A 12,884-nucleotide genomic window follows, 5' to 3' on the forward strand; every position below is an offset into this window, starting at 1 on the left:
GGATTCGAACCCGCGACCCTCAGATTGTGAGTCGAGCGTCTTATCCACCTGGCCATGCCGGGCCTTCAGTGGGTCTTAGGACTGAAGTATTATAAAGCTAAAATCGGTTTTCGTGTCAGTTGTGGGCAGAGCACAGATAACCCATTGTGAAGCTTTGTGCTTAACAACAAACAAACAAATGAAGAGGTATAATATTTTGAAATTCTTGGGAACGTATATTTTTATTAGCACGACGTTTCGGGCAGAACATGTATTAAATGTATTAAAGCCTTAAGAATAAGCTATAAGTTCGATTCGATTTTACTATACAAAAGTGCTACGAATATTAGAATACAGGTGTATTAGAACAGGTAGGAACACAAGTTATAACAGTTGAGGACGAAAAGAAATTCAAAGGTAACGTTATGAACGAATATTTACAAATAAATATTTTACAGCAAAATAATAATAATAGAAATAATTACTGAAACACAATTAAAGGAGTCACAAGCAACGAATAGTGGTAACAGATGGTGAAATTACTAATTGTACAAAACATTATCACAGAAAATACAAAAAAAAAATGAAAGTTGTACCATACATTAGTATTTTGTATGCGAGCCTTTTGATTTACGAAGAATATTACACTTTTTTCTTTGCTGCCATACAGTTTGTTAATTAATGTAATGTAGAATATTGTTCTAAATGTTCTCAATTATTCCGAACAATTCATCAAGGTTGTTTGGTCGCCTTTATACTTTTGTCGGTTTTTACACAAGCCAATATGTCTCAAGAATGCCATCAAGGTGCCATCAGGTTTGTGGAGATCACCGACATTGTTGACTGAGGTGAAGCTCCAATCTTGTACTTATCTCCCATCGTGCTTCCTTGGAGGTTTACGTTTTTGTACTACGCTGTGCTGCTGTAATACTCTCCACTGTTAAACATACTTTGTTGATTTTTTCTAAGCTATTCGAACTAGGATTTATCTGTAAAGCTCACAGATCTCCAAATGTGTTCCTTCCACTGTTTGTGGTGAAATTTCCTTTTAAGCCTCACGTCGATTGAAATCACTTTGTGCTAATATGTATGTCACTGTTATAGAAGTAGCATTCACCTGTCTTACAGCAAAGTCGTTGGCAAGATATGTACTCCATTGTATTTTATCTCTTAAAAAAACACAATCTGAGAATTTTGTCTTTATACTTCGTTTATTATTATTGTTTTTAACAGTGCCAGTTTCACGAATTATGTCCATAGTTTTGCATAAGGTCCTAAGTGCCAGTTCAACGTACCTTCTTTATAGTCTTGCATAAGGTCCTAGGTGCCAGTTTAACGTACCTTCTTTATAGTCTTGCATAAGGTCCTAAATACCAGTTTAACGTACCTTCTTTATAGTCTTGCATAAGGTCCTAAGGGCCAGTTTAACGTACCTTCTTTATAGTCTTGCATAAGGTCCTAAGGGCCAGTTTAACGTACCTTCTTTATAGTCTTGCATAAGGTCCTAGGTGCCAGTTTAACGTACCTTCTTTATAGTCTTGCATAAGGTCCTAGTGAAATGTGGAGCTTTGCCGCAATTTCTCACCTTGATCAGATAATCTATGATTTCTACACGTTCAACATACAGTGTTTCATTTCTGAAAGTCATAACTGCATTCACACTAACACCACTGAGGAGAGAAACGGAACGAAACATCTTGGTAGGAATTTCGATTTAACATCTTTCAAAATTGGGAAGACAACCGAGGATGCTCAGAAACTATTTGTTTCTTTTCATCCCGCTAGTGGAGAGTGGATTATTAGCCAAAAGGGCTGAAGGTAGTAGATGTGCTGAATTTGAGTATATGGTTGTATTTCTTTAAACACAAGTATGGCTGCCTGTGATTTTATAGGATTTATACTAATGCGTCACTTTTCTTTGGTTAGATGACAACCACTTACAGTGCAAGCTATAAACACGTGACTGTTCTCTAATATGGTTAATTTTCACATCATAATGGGATGGTATTTCCGTGGTATTTGTCTTTACTTATCGTTTCTATAATAATTCTAAATTCTGTATATTTGATAAAGTTTGCAATAACAATCGAACATTTTAGTAAGTTCAATGTTCATAGGTTTTATAATACTGCATTCGCTTCATATTTTGACGATCAAATTTAATGTATTTAACCTTTTTACCCTATACATATGTATTAGGTCCATTTAATATTCTTTTTTTTTTTTCAAATGCGAAACATGTATTTTATACATACAGCATATTCCTAATAACACCGTGCAGAAAAATAATACTGTACGGTTATTGGTTAGCTATTTTTTTATTTCAGATTACATTCATTTGTTTATAGTCAGACTTTGTAAATTGTCACCAGAGGGGTGAGTAATAATTGTTAAGCCTACTTATCTTAAGTCTTTCAACAAGTTTCTATTATAGATTAAGAAATCAATCAACGCACCAAGCTGAGCACAAAAGTAATTCTTTATTATATTAGTGTCAATTAAGAGCACTGTTTAAGCTACAGATATATATTTGTTTCTTGCAACAGCTTTGACCAATCCCTCAATGTTATAGAAACCCGATAAAGTTTCATTATGACACTCTTCAATGAGGGAACTCAAAGACACTGTGTAAAATATTAGTTGGGAAGTAAGATGACAATAAATAGGCTGTTGAAATTTACAATATACAGATACAAATCCGAAGACATACAAGCAAGCTTTTAGAACCCTGTAAGTTCTGCAAATGTTTGGTCCAGGTCGTCTGAGATGGCCTTGTATTTCTCCTTCTCGTTGACCAGTTCGTCTGCAAGAAAAATCTTAGAGTGAGAACGATAGCTTACAATTTGAGTTCTCGAAAATCTTATGATCTACGCAAAATAATATGATTTTTGCTCACTAAAAATAAAAAGGAAAAATTTAATCTCTCACATCAAGTGAAATTAATATTTGTCATAAAAAATAAAGTTTACTCTTTACACCTAACGAACTGAGAAGTTAAATTATTAAACTAACATACAACGTTGAATTGTTGAACAATAAATTAGATTTATTAAAATCAAAGCACAGCGCTAAAAAGACAACATGTTTCGTGTGCGTTCTACACCACCATCATCAGGTGTAGGGCGCTATCTTAACATGTAGTCTTTTTTTTTTTAAGGCTGTGACATGCTTTTGATAAAGCTAATTTATTGTGCAACAATTCAACGTTGTACGTTAGTTTAATATTTCACCTGTGCACAGGTGCTGGTTAATTAATTAAATTGAGAAATTACTGTCTGAAGAATGGAGACTTGGAGATTGCAACGAAGCCATAGAAGTATTGTGACCAAATAAAATGGAAGAAAAATTTTCAATAGTCATGACCTTTGGCATAATTGTGATATATTTAATCATTTTACTTGGACATGCCTTCTTGTTTGTTTATTTACTGCATGGAAAATAAGACTAGACAAAATATAATATACCTTCCAATCTGTCCACCTCTGTCTGGAGTTTCTGTACTGATCTTTCAGCGAATTCTGCTCGAGATTCAGCCTACACCCCAAAAACAAAACAATATTAACACAAGTCTTTAGAAAAACATCAATATTATAAGAAAAGTGCGGTATGTATATGCATATACATAACTGGTTTTTTTTTGTCACGATGTTTATATGAGTCATATTTGTCCTTGCTATTTTTAGAGAACGCGACTTTACCATGTGTTGAATTCAATAATAGAAAAGTCAAATTTCAATTTCTAATTGGTTACAAAGGAATATTATGTTTTTAACGAAACCACCCAGTATTAAATTTAAAATTTCAATTATTTACTAAAAATCGTAAAATTGTCAACCAAGATAGGTTATTTTCTTGAACTTTCTTATTATTATTAGTTGTTCTAAAGTTAATTTCAACTACATAAAAATAAGCCATAAAGTTTTCGATGTTAGATTGAAAAATAAAAGTTTTGCCATTGTTTTGTTTTTTACTGAATGCAATGAAATATGGTGGCCTTTTTTCTTCTTTTGTCGATACTTAAACGTGAGGGTAGCTAACAAAAAGTTTAAAATTTCGTATAATTGTCAAGCATTTGGGGGCAAGTGTTAAACACGTGCTCTTCTTTCAAGCTATACCATTCAGTAAAATTCTCACTATAGTTAAGTTTGGAGCTTTGAAAGGGAAGTTTGTAGAGTTGTATTGTATTATACCGTGCCTAAGTTGTAAGGAATATTTTTGTGGTTTGGATATTATGATTTGGTTACTCCATGACCTACATGTTATAAATCTAAGAATTTCACCGCTAGAGGTTGATGCAGCTACGTCTACCGACTTGACATCATTGTCAAGTCCCATGCTTAAAGAGCTTTGAACTATACCTCTTGTAATCTTTGAGTCATTTGTCGGATTTGGGTTTCATAGGCGTCTTCTTTCTGTAGGGCCTAAATATGGCAAAAATAAACCGTTAGCTAAATTAAAACATTGTGTGTAAGATTGCATGAAATGAACCCTCACCTCCTTTAGTCTGGAAGTCATACTACGGATCTGTGTTTCATAAGCTTCCTCTCTCTGCTGAGCCTGTAAAAAAAGAGGAGGAAAGAAAACAAAAAAAGAAAATGTGGTAAACCATATCGCTGTCAAACTTTATTCAAAATGGCTGCTTCTATCAACCCCTTTCCTCTCCCAAATGTTATTATAGAAAACACGAGATATTAACAGTTACAAACAGAAAACTTACTGAAACAACAATTTGGGATAATTTGTCAAAAAAAAAAAAGATTTACGATTAAAATAATGAATTTTAAAGTGCTTTCCAGTAAAAAGTATAATCTTAAGTCAGAATCTGGATTTAATAATAAAAGTTTGTCAGGAAATGTAAACCACATGACGGACAGCATGGTCATTTTCAAGGAAGATGACTTCTCACGAAAAAGTAGAGCAAGAAAGTAAATGTACACAAACAGAGAGGGCTGCAAGAACATTGGTATAAAACCTGAAAAAGCAAACACAAAAAAGATGGGAGACACATATGTATGAGACAACAACTGAATCTCATAGAACAACGCTTTAACTTTAAACAGAAATGGAACAAAAATACAACAAAACAAGAAAAATCAAAGCAATTTTCAGGGTTAATCACACTTTCTAAGAACGATATTCTAAGTTCTGTGTTTCCTTGGAACCATTTTCTCCATCGTAGATCGTATTCGTTTTGATAATCGTAATTATGAACTATTGCCAACACGGAACTTTCTATTGAAGCGAGTCTGTGCAAGGGTTACAAGACCAATCTTAGACCACACATCTTGACAAACTTTCCACTGTACTTAGTTACTGGTTTTCAAGCCTATTAATTAATTAATTAAAGCTGTATTAGAGGACTTGACATGTATGTAGTCGAATGGGATTGTGATGATTTCAGTTTTCTCGACCGTATTTTCTGTAAAAACAATCGTTTATTTCAAGGTTTGGTGGAAGTTTATGTTTGTTGTTGTTGTTGACAGAAAATATGTCCAGCTTTCGTTTTTTGGGAGGGTTACTTTTTGCAACTATATTTTTCACTTTGTATGAACGTTGCTCTGGATTGACTTAAAGTGTAGCTTTGGAATCAGTTGTTGTCTTTAACGCTTTGCTATGTGAGTGTTTCTGTTTACACGAGGAGTACTTAAGAGATACTTCTACGAAACGTTATCTTTTCATTGTACAAACTTGCTATACGAACACCGTTCCTTGGAAAGAACTGTATCATGTACCTTCAGTTGTAAATTTCTCATGTCAGCGTTGCACTGTTCATATAGATGTTGAATATTGTTAGTGACGCTACGGCTCACGACTGCGGCAAAACGCTATTGTATCGTTCTTAAAAAGTACAATTAACTCTTTGTAACATACAAGAGTTAGAAAATTAGAAAAGGTACTAGAAAAAAATGAGGTTGAAATTTAAAAATTTACGTGAAGACACGAAACAATAACACTGTTAATTCCATATAAAACAAACAAAAAAACAATGTTCGTATGTTTAATTATTGTAAAAACAATAATACAGGTATGATTTTATTTTTGGGAATAAGAGAAATAAAATAAACTAATTGCAAGCGGAAATACAAAAGTCTGAAAACAAAACAAATAATAGGTTGAAACTCAAATAAACACGAAGAAAATCAAACAAATGTAAAAAAAACAAAAAACAACAACAACAACACGATAACATTAAATTAATAAGAAAGGAATAAAAACATATTGTGGAGTTATTAAATTAAACACATATGAAACAAATATATCACAAACCAACACACCGTGGTATTCACAAACAAAACAAAATTTCAGATTTTCGCCCGTACAGAGAACACGCTATGATTAAGAGATCGCAGCGTATTTTTGTCTTCCATTAACGTTACAGTTAAAAAACAAAATTTTCGCCCGTACAGAGAACACGCTATGATTAAGAGATCGCAGCGTATTTTTGTCTTCCATTAACGTTACAGTCAAAATACGTTAGTGCCCATACCTTCTCTTCGCTGACCTCCAGTGATTTCAAGTTGTTACCAACAACACGTAATTCTTCCTCAAGTTCTACGATTTTACTGTAATACAAACAAGTTACTTAGCTCGAGTTATACGTCATTAAAATATACGAATTGTGCAAAACATAGGCAAAGAAATGTTTTCGATACGTCACTGTTAAAGTATAGGAATTTTAATGGTGCTTTGTAAAGACAGTTACCTCATTAAACCAAAAAAAAAAAAAGATAAAGAGATAAGAAAATCTTCGCGATCCGTATTTTAGACCGTAATTCCAATAATAATTCGGTGAAGTTAATCCAATTTAGACGCTTATATTTGTTCTAAATCCATATAACAATCTAACTATGCATAATATTATTAATAAAATTGAATATTAGTAATATTTAAATACTAATATTCAAAACTATTATAAACATCATAACAAAATATATTAATCAAAGAGACTTTGTGGAAATACGGAATATATAATTACTTATAAAACACATGTCTGTTTCTGAGATCTGCAAAGCGTACCAATAAATGAAACCTTAGAACGCACTTATAAGAGTTCTTGCATTTAATATAGAGCACATTTATCAGTAAAATGACCTAACTGAAAGCGAGAAAGAGGTTAAGAATGATAAACAAAAGACCACTAGCCACTCATATGAAAAACTATACGTGATATCATAGTTCATCTAGGCTTACATTCGATTTCAATTGAAACAGACTCTCTTACGTATCTAACATGATAGACAATGATATAATACCTACAGATACAGAATGTGTGTGTGTGGGGGGGGGGGGACGTTTTTCAAAAGAAAAATGTGGACCTTTTCTTCTGTGCAAAGAATTAAATATTTTCACACGAAAATCAAGTGTTTATTTAAAAAAAAAAGAGAAAGTAGTGGACCTCTTACACTTTTTAGGTTATTGGGATGATCGTTCGACGACGGATATCGAACCCCGATTTTCTCTTACGTATACCACTGAACCATAGGGAGAGAGAGGGCAAACAACCCAAGAGAAGCTGATAGTAAAAATATTAAAATAATAACAGCAATTTAAAAATGGTGTATCAGGTTTCAACCTTCTAGAAAAAAACCCTCAAGAGGCTGAATAATCCCGATCTAATAATTGTTACAGTAGTATTGGTGGCAATATCAACTTTAAGAAGTTAAGTCTCAATGTCTGGTGTCACTGACATATGACTAATTAGCATACAAGAAATGTTACAGAACTGGTGTCACCAATAACGATTACCAACTAACATGGCTGGAGAAATAGTATAAGGTTGAGAATAGAAAAGAAATATTGTATATATTATTAGACTGGTACCACTGTTACAGGTCCATCTACACAGAGGGAAAATACTAAATATTATAGAGGGAGTGCCATTCATACAGATCCAACCTGAAATCTGAGGAAATATTGTTAGACTGGTACCACTGTTACAGGTCCACCTACATAGAGGGAAAATACTAAATATTATAGAGGGAGTGCCATTCATACAGATCCAACCTGAAATCTGAGGAAATATTATAAGACTGGTATCACTGGGAAAGATTCATTTAACAAGGAGGGAAAATCCTCCAGGACCGCCGTCTAAGATACAGATTAAACTAATATGGATGGGGCATATATTAAGGGATTTGATCCACTAATACATATCCAACTAACATAGAGTGGAATATTTTATAGAGACTCAACTGATAAATGAAATCAATTGAGCTAACCTTTTAGCTATGCCAGGAGGGTAATTAGACGAGTTCACTTCGTTAAGGAAGCCTGTTAAAGGAATGACTGAGGAAGAAGCTAACACTTACGATTCGCCGCTCTCGGCACGTTCCTCGGCTCTCTCCAGATCGGCCTCAACCATAGCCAACTTACGCGCGACCTGTAAACCATATTTATATTTAATATCAGCGATTTGTATTCACTTGTACAATAAGTAGAGATGTTTTTAGGTGTAAAGGATCGTATTAAAATATATTACATTTCAATTAAAACTTAACCATATTTACCAACAACGAGTTCTTTGTTTGTTTTTCCACATCGTGATCTCACTAAATGTATAACGTCATTGGAGATAACATTAAGGTAATGGCATATAGCACTGTTTTACGACTTTTTTTTCCCCTCGTTTTATCAACGAATAGTTTATTTGTTGTTATGTGGTTTGGAACATTAATGATTATTCGGCAATGTTGCACATTTGTGTTTAATTCGATCAAGATTAATTATTGTGCAATTTCTATTAAAAAAAAAACACTGTCTCTTTATTACATTTATACACGGTATTACTTCACTGTAAGTAATGCAACCAATAACAACAACTGTGACCGTGGTTTGTCACTCAATGTTTAGGAACTAAAAATCCAGTGTTTAGTGTCTCAAGTCTCTTGAAAAAAAATTCTAAGAAGGATCATTATAATTTTGCAACAGAAAATGCTTATTCTTTGAATTAAACTTGTTGTTTTAAAAAACAAATTTGAAATTATTATTATGGTAGTAGAATGATTACTAAACCGCCTTTGACATTTTTTTCTTTTCTGTGTTTTTTTAAACCTTTAGTGTTTGAACCATATGTTGAAAAGACAAACTACGGGGTGTCCGAAAAGTCTGGAACCACAAGCGATTTGCAGCTTTTCTTAATTTCATATACGTGACTGATTTTGGTGTTGTCAAAGCACGTGAAAGTCGAGTTAATCCTGCAGTTAATCCAAACTCGTTTCGAATAACAAGGACAATATGTGGAACACATTCTGTAAAACTCGTTGAAGTGCCTATGGTTTCAGACACCCTGTATTTCAACGAGAGAGTAACGAAATAAATATAAACTGTATAACAGTGCAATTAATGTTATTGGGAAAACCCATTTACATCTAATAAAGATTACACGTGCTAAACAGGTTACCAAAACTATGTAGTACCCTAAAGAATACTTGATACTATATGAGCCGTGTAGTTTACAAAGGTTATATAGGATAGTTTATAAAATATATTAGCTATATCTAGGGTTAAATAGAGTTTAGTAAAACTATCTGGGGTATGTATTTTACAAAGGTTATACAGGATAGATTTAGAACATATTAGCTATATCCAGGGTTAAATGTTATTTATAAAATGTATGCGAGCTGTATAGTTTACAAGGGTTATATGGGATGGGCTGTAGAAGATATTAGCTATATCCAGGGTTAAATATTATTTAATAAATGTATGCGAGCTGTATAGTTTACAAGGGTTATATGAGATGGGCTGTAGAAGATATTAGCTATATCCAGGGTTAAATATTAGTTAATAAATGTATGCGAGCTGTATAGTTTACAAGGGTTATATGGGATGGGCTGTAGAAGATATTAGCTATATCCAGGGTTACTCTATGTGAGATGAGTATTTTACAAGGGGTATACAGGCTATAGGGGATAATTCTATAGATGGCTGTATTGAGTTTATCACGATTCCATGAATTGTCAAAGTCATACATAAAGTAGCACATAACTAACACACGTTATGTGAGTTATAGAAGGATGAAAGTTTCCCGTGAATGATTTGAGTCTCGAGAATTCCAGGTTAATGTAAAGCTGAAGATCGTTAAAGCAAGCAGCCTGAAGTGGAGCTACTTATCAAAACAAACAATAAAATAAAACAAACTACAGTTTCATTAAGCAGGCGGGACTTTGTAAATTACCAGTGTTAAAGTAGGTGGAGGGAGTACCTACGCTAACGGATTAGTTTTTCAAGCAACAATCGCCACATGACACATGCTGGTACGGTCAACATGGCGGACAAGACGAGTAAGTCATTTTGTTTGACAACTAATGTCACCTCATCGTATTTTCTGTCGGCGTCTTCTGCCATCACGCGGGCTTCCTTCAGTTGGTATTCCAAAGAATCCATACGTTCCTCGTCGGTGATGCTGCGATGCTCGAGCATCTTACGCATACTGATCAAGAAAAAGCAGAGTATTTATTAGTAAATTCCAAGTTGGATAGTCACCACCTGAACTTATAAGGACTATTCTTTTCTGGCTTGTATTGGTATAAGCTCTATTTTTTAATGTTGTAATTTAAATTTTAGTTAGGGGGAGCTGTGGGTCTTAATGATGACGTTAAGATCAGAGGGTTTGAGTTTAATTAGATAGACCTACATACTCTAGAAAACTCTAGGAAGTTCTAAAGTTTCTAAAGCGTTCTAATGCATTCAATGCTAGATTATAAAAGCAAAGTAGTTGTGAAGTGTAGAGAATAATTTCAAGATAGAGAGTGAACTAGTTAGTGTGTTACTTCGTGCAAGTAAGACGATTTGTAACTTAGGCCTTTAGCAAGTTACGATAGTGTACAAGTATTCAAGTCTGTAGAAATGTTAAAGCAGAAAATAAGGTAATTTATTATTGTTACGTGTACTGAACTTTGAATTATTTCTTACCAGATAATTTAAATTAACCCGTAAATAAAAGAACTACGCTGCTATAGCAAATAACAGTCGACTTTAAACACTTGTTTCACGCATTGTATAACACTGCAACGTAATGGTACAATTCAAACTTTAAACAAGTCCAATGTGTTAAGAAAGTTTTCATGGGTAAAGAAACGTATATATCACGTGGGATGGACCGGATGGTGCATAAAGTATATTAAAAACTGTTTTTTTTTCTCCGAATTCTGCAGAAGCATTGATTACTGTTTCTATCTAACGCATTTTTAACAGTCAGCTAAAGTATCTAATTTGTTATGGAAACAAGAGAGAATCCTGAATAGCCGCGGCACTTGAAATTCTTTAAGGAAGGATTTGAGTGAATCAATCTACGAGGTTTTTTGTTTCCTTTTTATTAGCTGCATTTTTGTGCGCCAGCAATACCAAACGTGGAGTGCACGTATACCCCATACGATTTTATTACTCATCAGGATCTCTACCAGCCTACCCTAAAATTGAAATTATTTTAGGCAGGAGCAGAATAAATTAATCTATGATACTTTGGGCGTGATCAATATATCAATCGAAAGGGTTTGACCTCCTGTGTCCAAAACTGTAATTAGAGCTCGAATCGGTCAAGAGATGACGGAGCTATAAACTAAAAGTTTGTACTTGAAAAAAACAAAAACAAAACTCAGAGCCGTTCAGCCGCGGCTAAAATGTAAGTTGACAGAAGTTATAATACAATGTAAAAGTTGTTATCGATTGTTATAAATGGAAGGGAAGCATGAAAGATATATTTTTTTGTTTATATATTTATTTTGATCTTTGTCGCAAATCAGATATTAATAAATATAAAAAAAGAGACTTAATTTGTGTTCAGATAAATCGAGAGTTTTTCTTCAAAGAAAGAGAATCGGTTTGAAACCTTCTCTCTCTCTCTCGTTTTTTCTTATTTCAAACTGGTTCTTATTTTATGAACAGAATATTAGCTTTTTTTTAGCATCCGCCTTATTTTGTGTATATTATTTAGGTATTTTACTCTTATTTGTTTAATAACAACCATTCATGTTCATTGCAGCCTGGATAAGGTTCCAGCACCTACCGTTCGCTTTCATCTGCCAGTTGCGATGCCTCTTCAAGCTTCTGTGTGGCAGTTTTTAACCTCTCTTCAGATCTTTCAAAGTCTTCTTCCAGCAACTGGATTCGTCTATTAAGTGCAGCAACTTCGCCCTCGGCCTGATTTAAAAACACAAAAAAACTGGCTTTTAGGGTTTCATTTCAAAACTAGCGTGAGGTGACATCTAGGAAACAGCATCGCAAATTTTGATTATTTCAATAAAAAAAGCAAGATTATTATTATGCAATGTATTCGTGTAAAACGTATATTGCATAATATTAATCTTGCTTTTTTTATTGAAATAAATTAAGCTTGTATTTTTGTGTGGTTAAAATAAAAATGCTCACATTTTGAAAGGCCTTATCTTTTTCTTCTAATTTGCTGTTAGCACTAGAAAGCTGTTCCTGGACCTGATCCAGTTCGTTCTCAATCTGCTGGATCTTCTTCTGGAGACTCTTTACTTCCTCTTCTGCCTAAAGAAATACAATATCAAAGATTTGTTTATCTTATCAATGAGAATTATACAATTTTTTTTCTGCTTATATTCTAGTCCTAATTATATATATTCTGCATTACTGCAAAAATTAATCGTTACACAATAAAGAAAGTTCTGATATCGTAAGTCGAACCTGTTAGGAAAACTTAAATGATTATAGCAATTTTAATCATTTGAAAACGATAAACTATTGGAAAATTATGAACAAAGTTTTGTGAGTAACAAAGAGTTACTTAACGTTCAGTACGGATGATCTTAGTCCAGTAACGTTTAACACTAAAAATAAAAAGGTAATTTATATTTGATGGTTAATAAACATCATTTGCAGAAAATTACCAAGAACAACGTTTCATCCATGCTATAGTTCTATTTTTGGTTTCGGCTGGGCGT

At 33.4% G+C, this 12,884-nt stretch overlaps 1 protein-coding gene across 2 annotated transcripts in view; it reads right to left on the reverse strand.

Annotated features, from left to right (window-relative positions):
* Window positions 1–2,525: 2,525 nt before the first annotated feature.
* LOC106465020 (tropomyosin-like) overlaps window positions 2,526–12,884 on the reverse strand; it is a 14,771-nt gene continuing 4,412 nt past the window's right edge. Inside the window, exons 2-9 of one of the 2 annotated variants that reach the window (XM_013925208.2) lie at window positions 12,346–12,471; window positions 11,984–12,117; window positions 10,291–10,408; window positions 8,289–8,359; window positions 6,467–6,542; window positions 4,474–4,536; window positions 3,444–3,513; window positions 2,526–2,782 (exon numbers count right to left, since the gene is read on the reverse strand). In XM_013925208.2, the coding sequence (XP_013780662.1) occupies window positions 2,700–2,782; window positions 3,444–3,513; window positions 4,474–4,536; window positions 6,467–6,542; window positions 8,289–8,359; window positions 10,291–10,408; window positions 11,984–12,117; window positions 12,346–12,471 (741 nt within the window). In that variant the 3' untranslated portion in view covers window positions 2,526–2,699. Of the gene's footprint in view, window positions 2,783–3,443; window positions 3,514–4,316; window positions 4,401–4,473; window positions 4,537–6,466; window positions 6,543–8,288; window positions 8,360–10,290; window positions 10,409–11,983; window positions 12,118–12,345; window positions 12,472–12,884 lie in introns of those variants that run through there. The other variant, XM_022392843.1, reaches the window with a different exon arrangement.

The sequence above is a fragment of the Limulus polyphemus genome, unplaced genomic scaffold (genome assembly GCF_000517525.1).
Source record: "Limulus polyphemus unplaced genomic scaffold, Limulus_polyphemus-2.1.2 Scaffold1813, whole genome shotgun sequence".
Classification (NCBI taxonomy): Eukaryota; Metazoa; Arthropoda; class Merostomata; order Xiphosura; family Limulidae; genus Limulus; species Limulus polyphemus.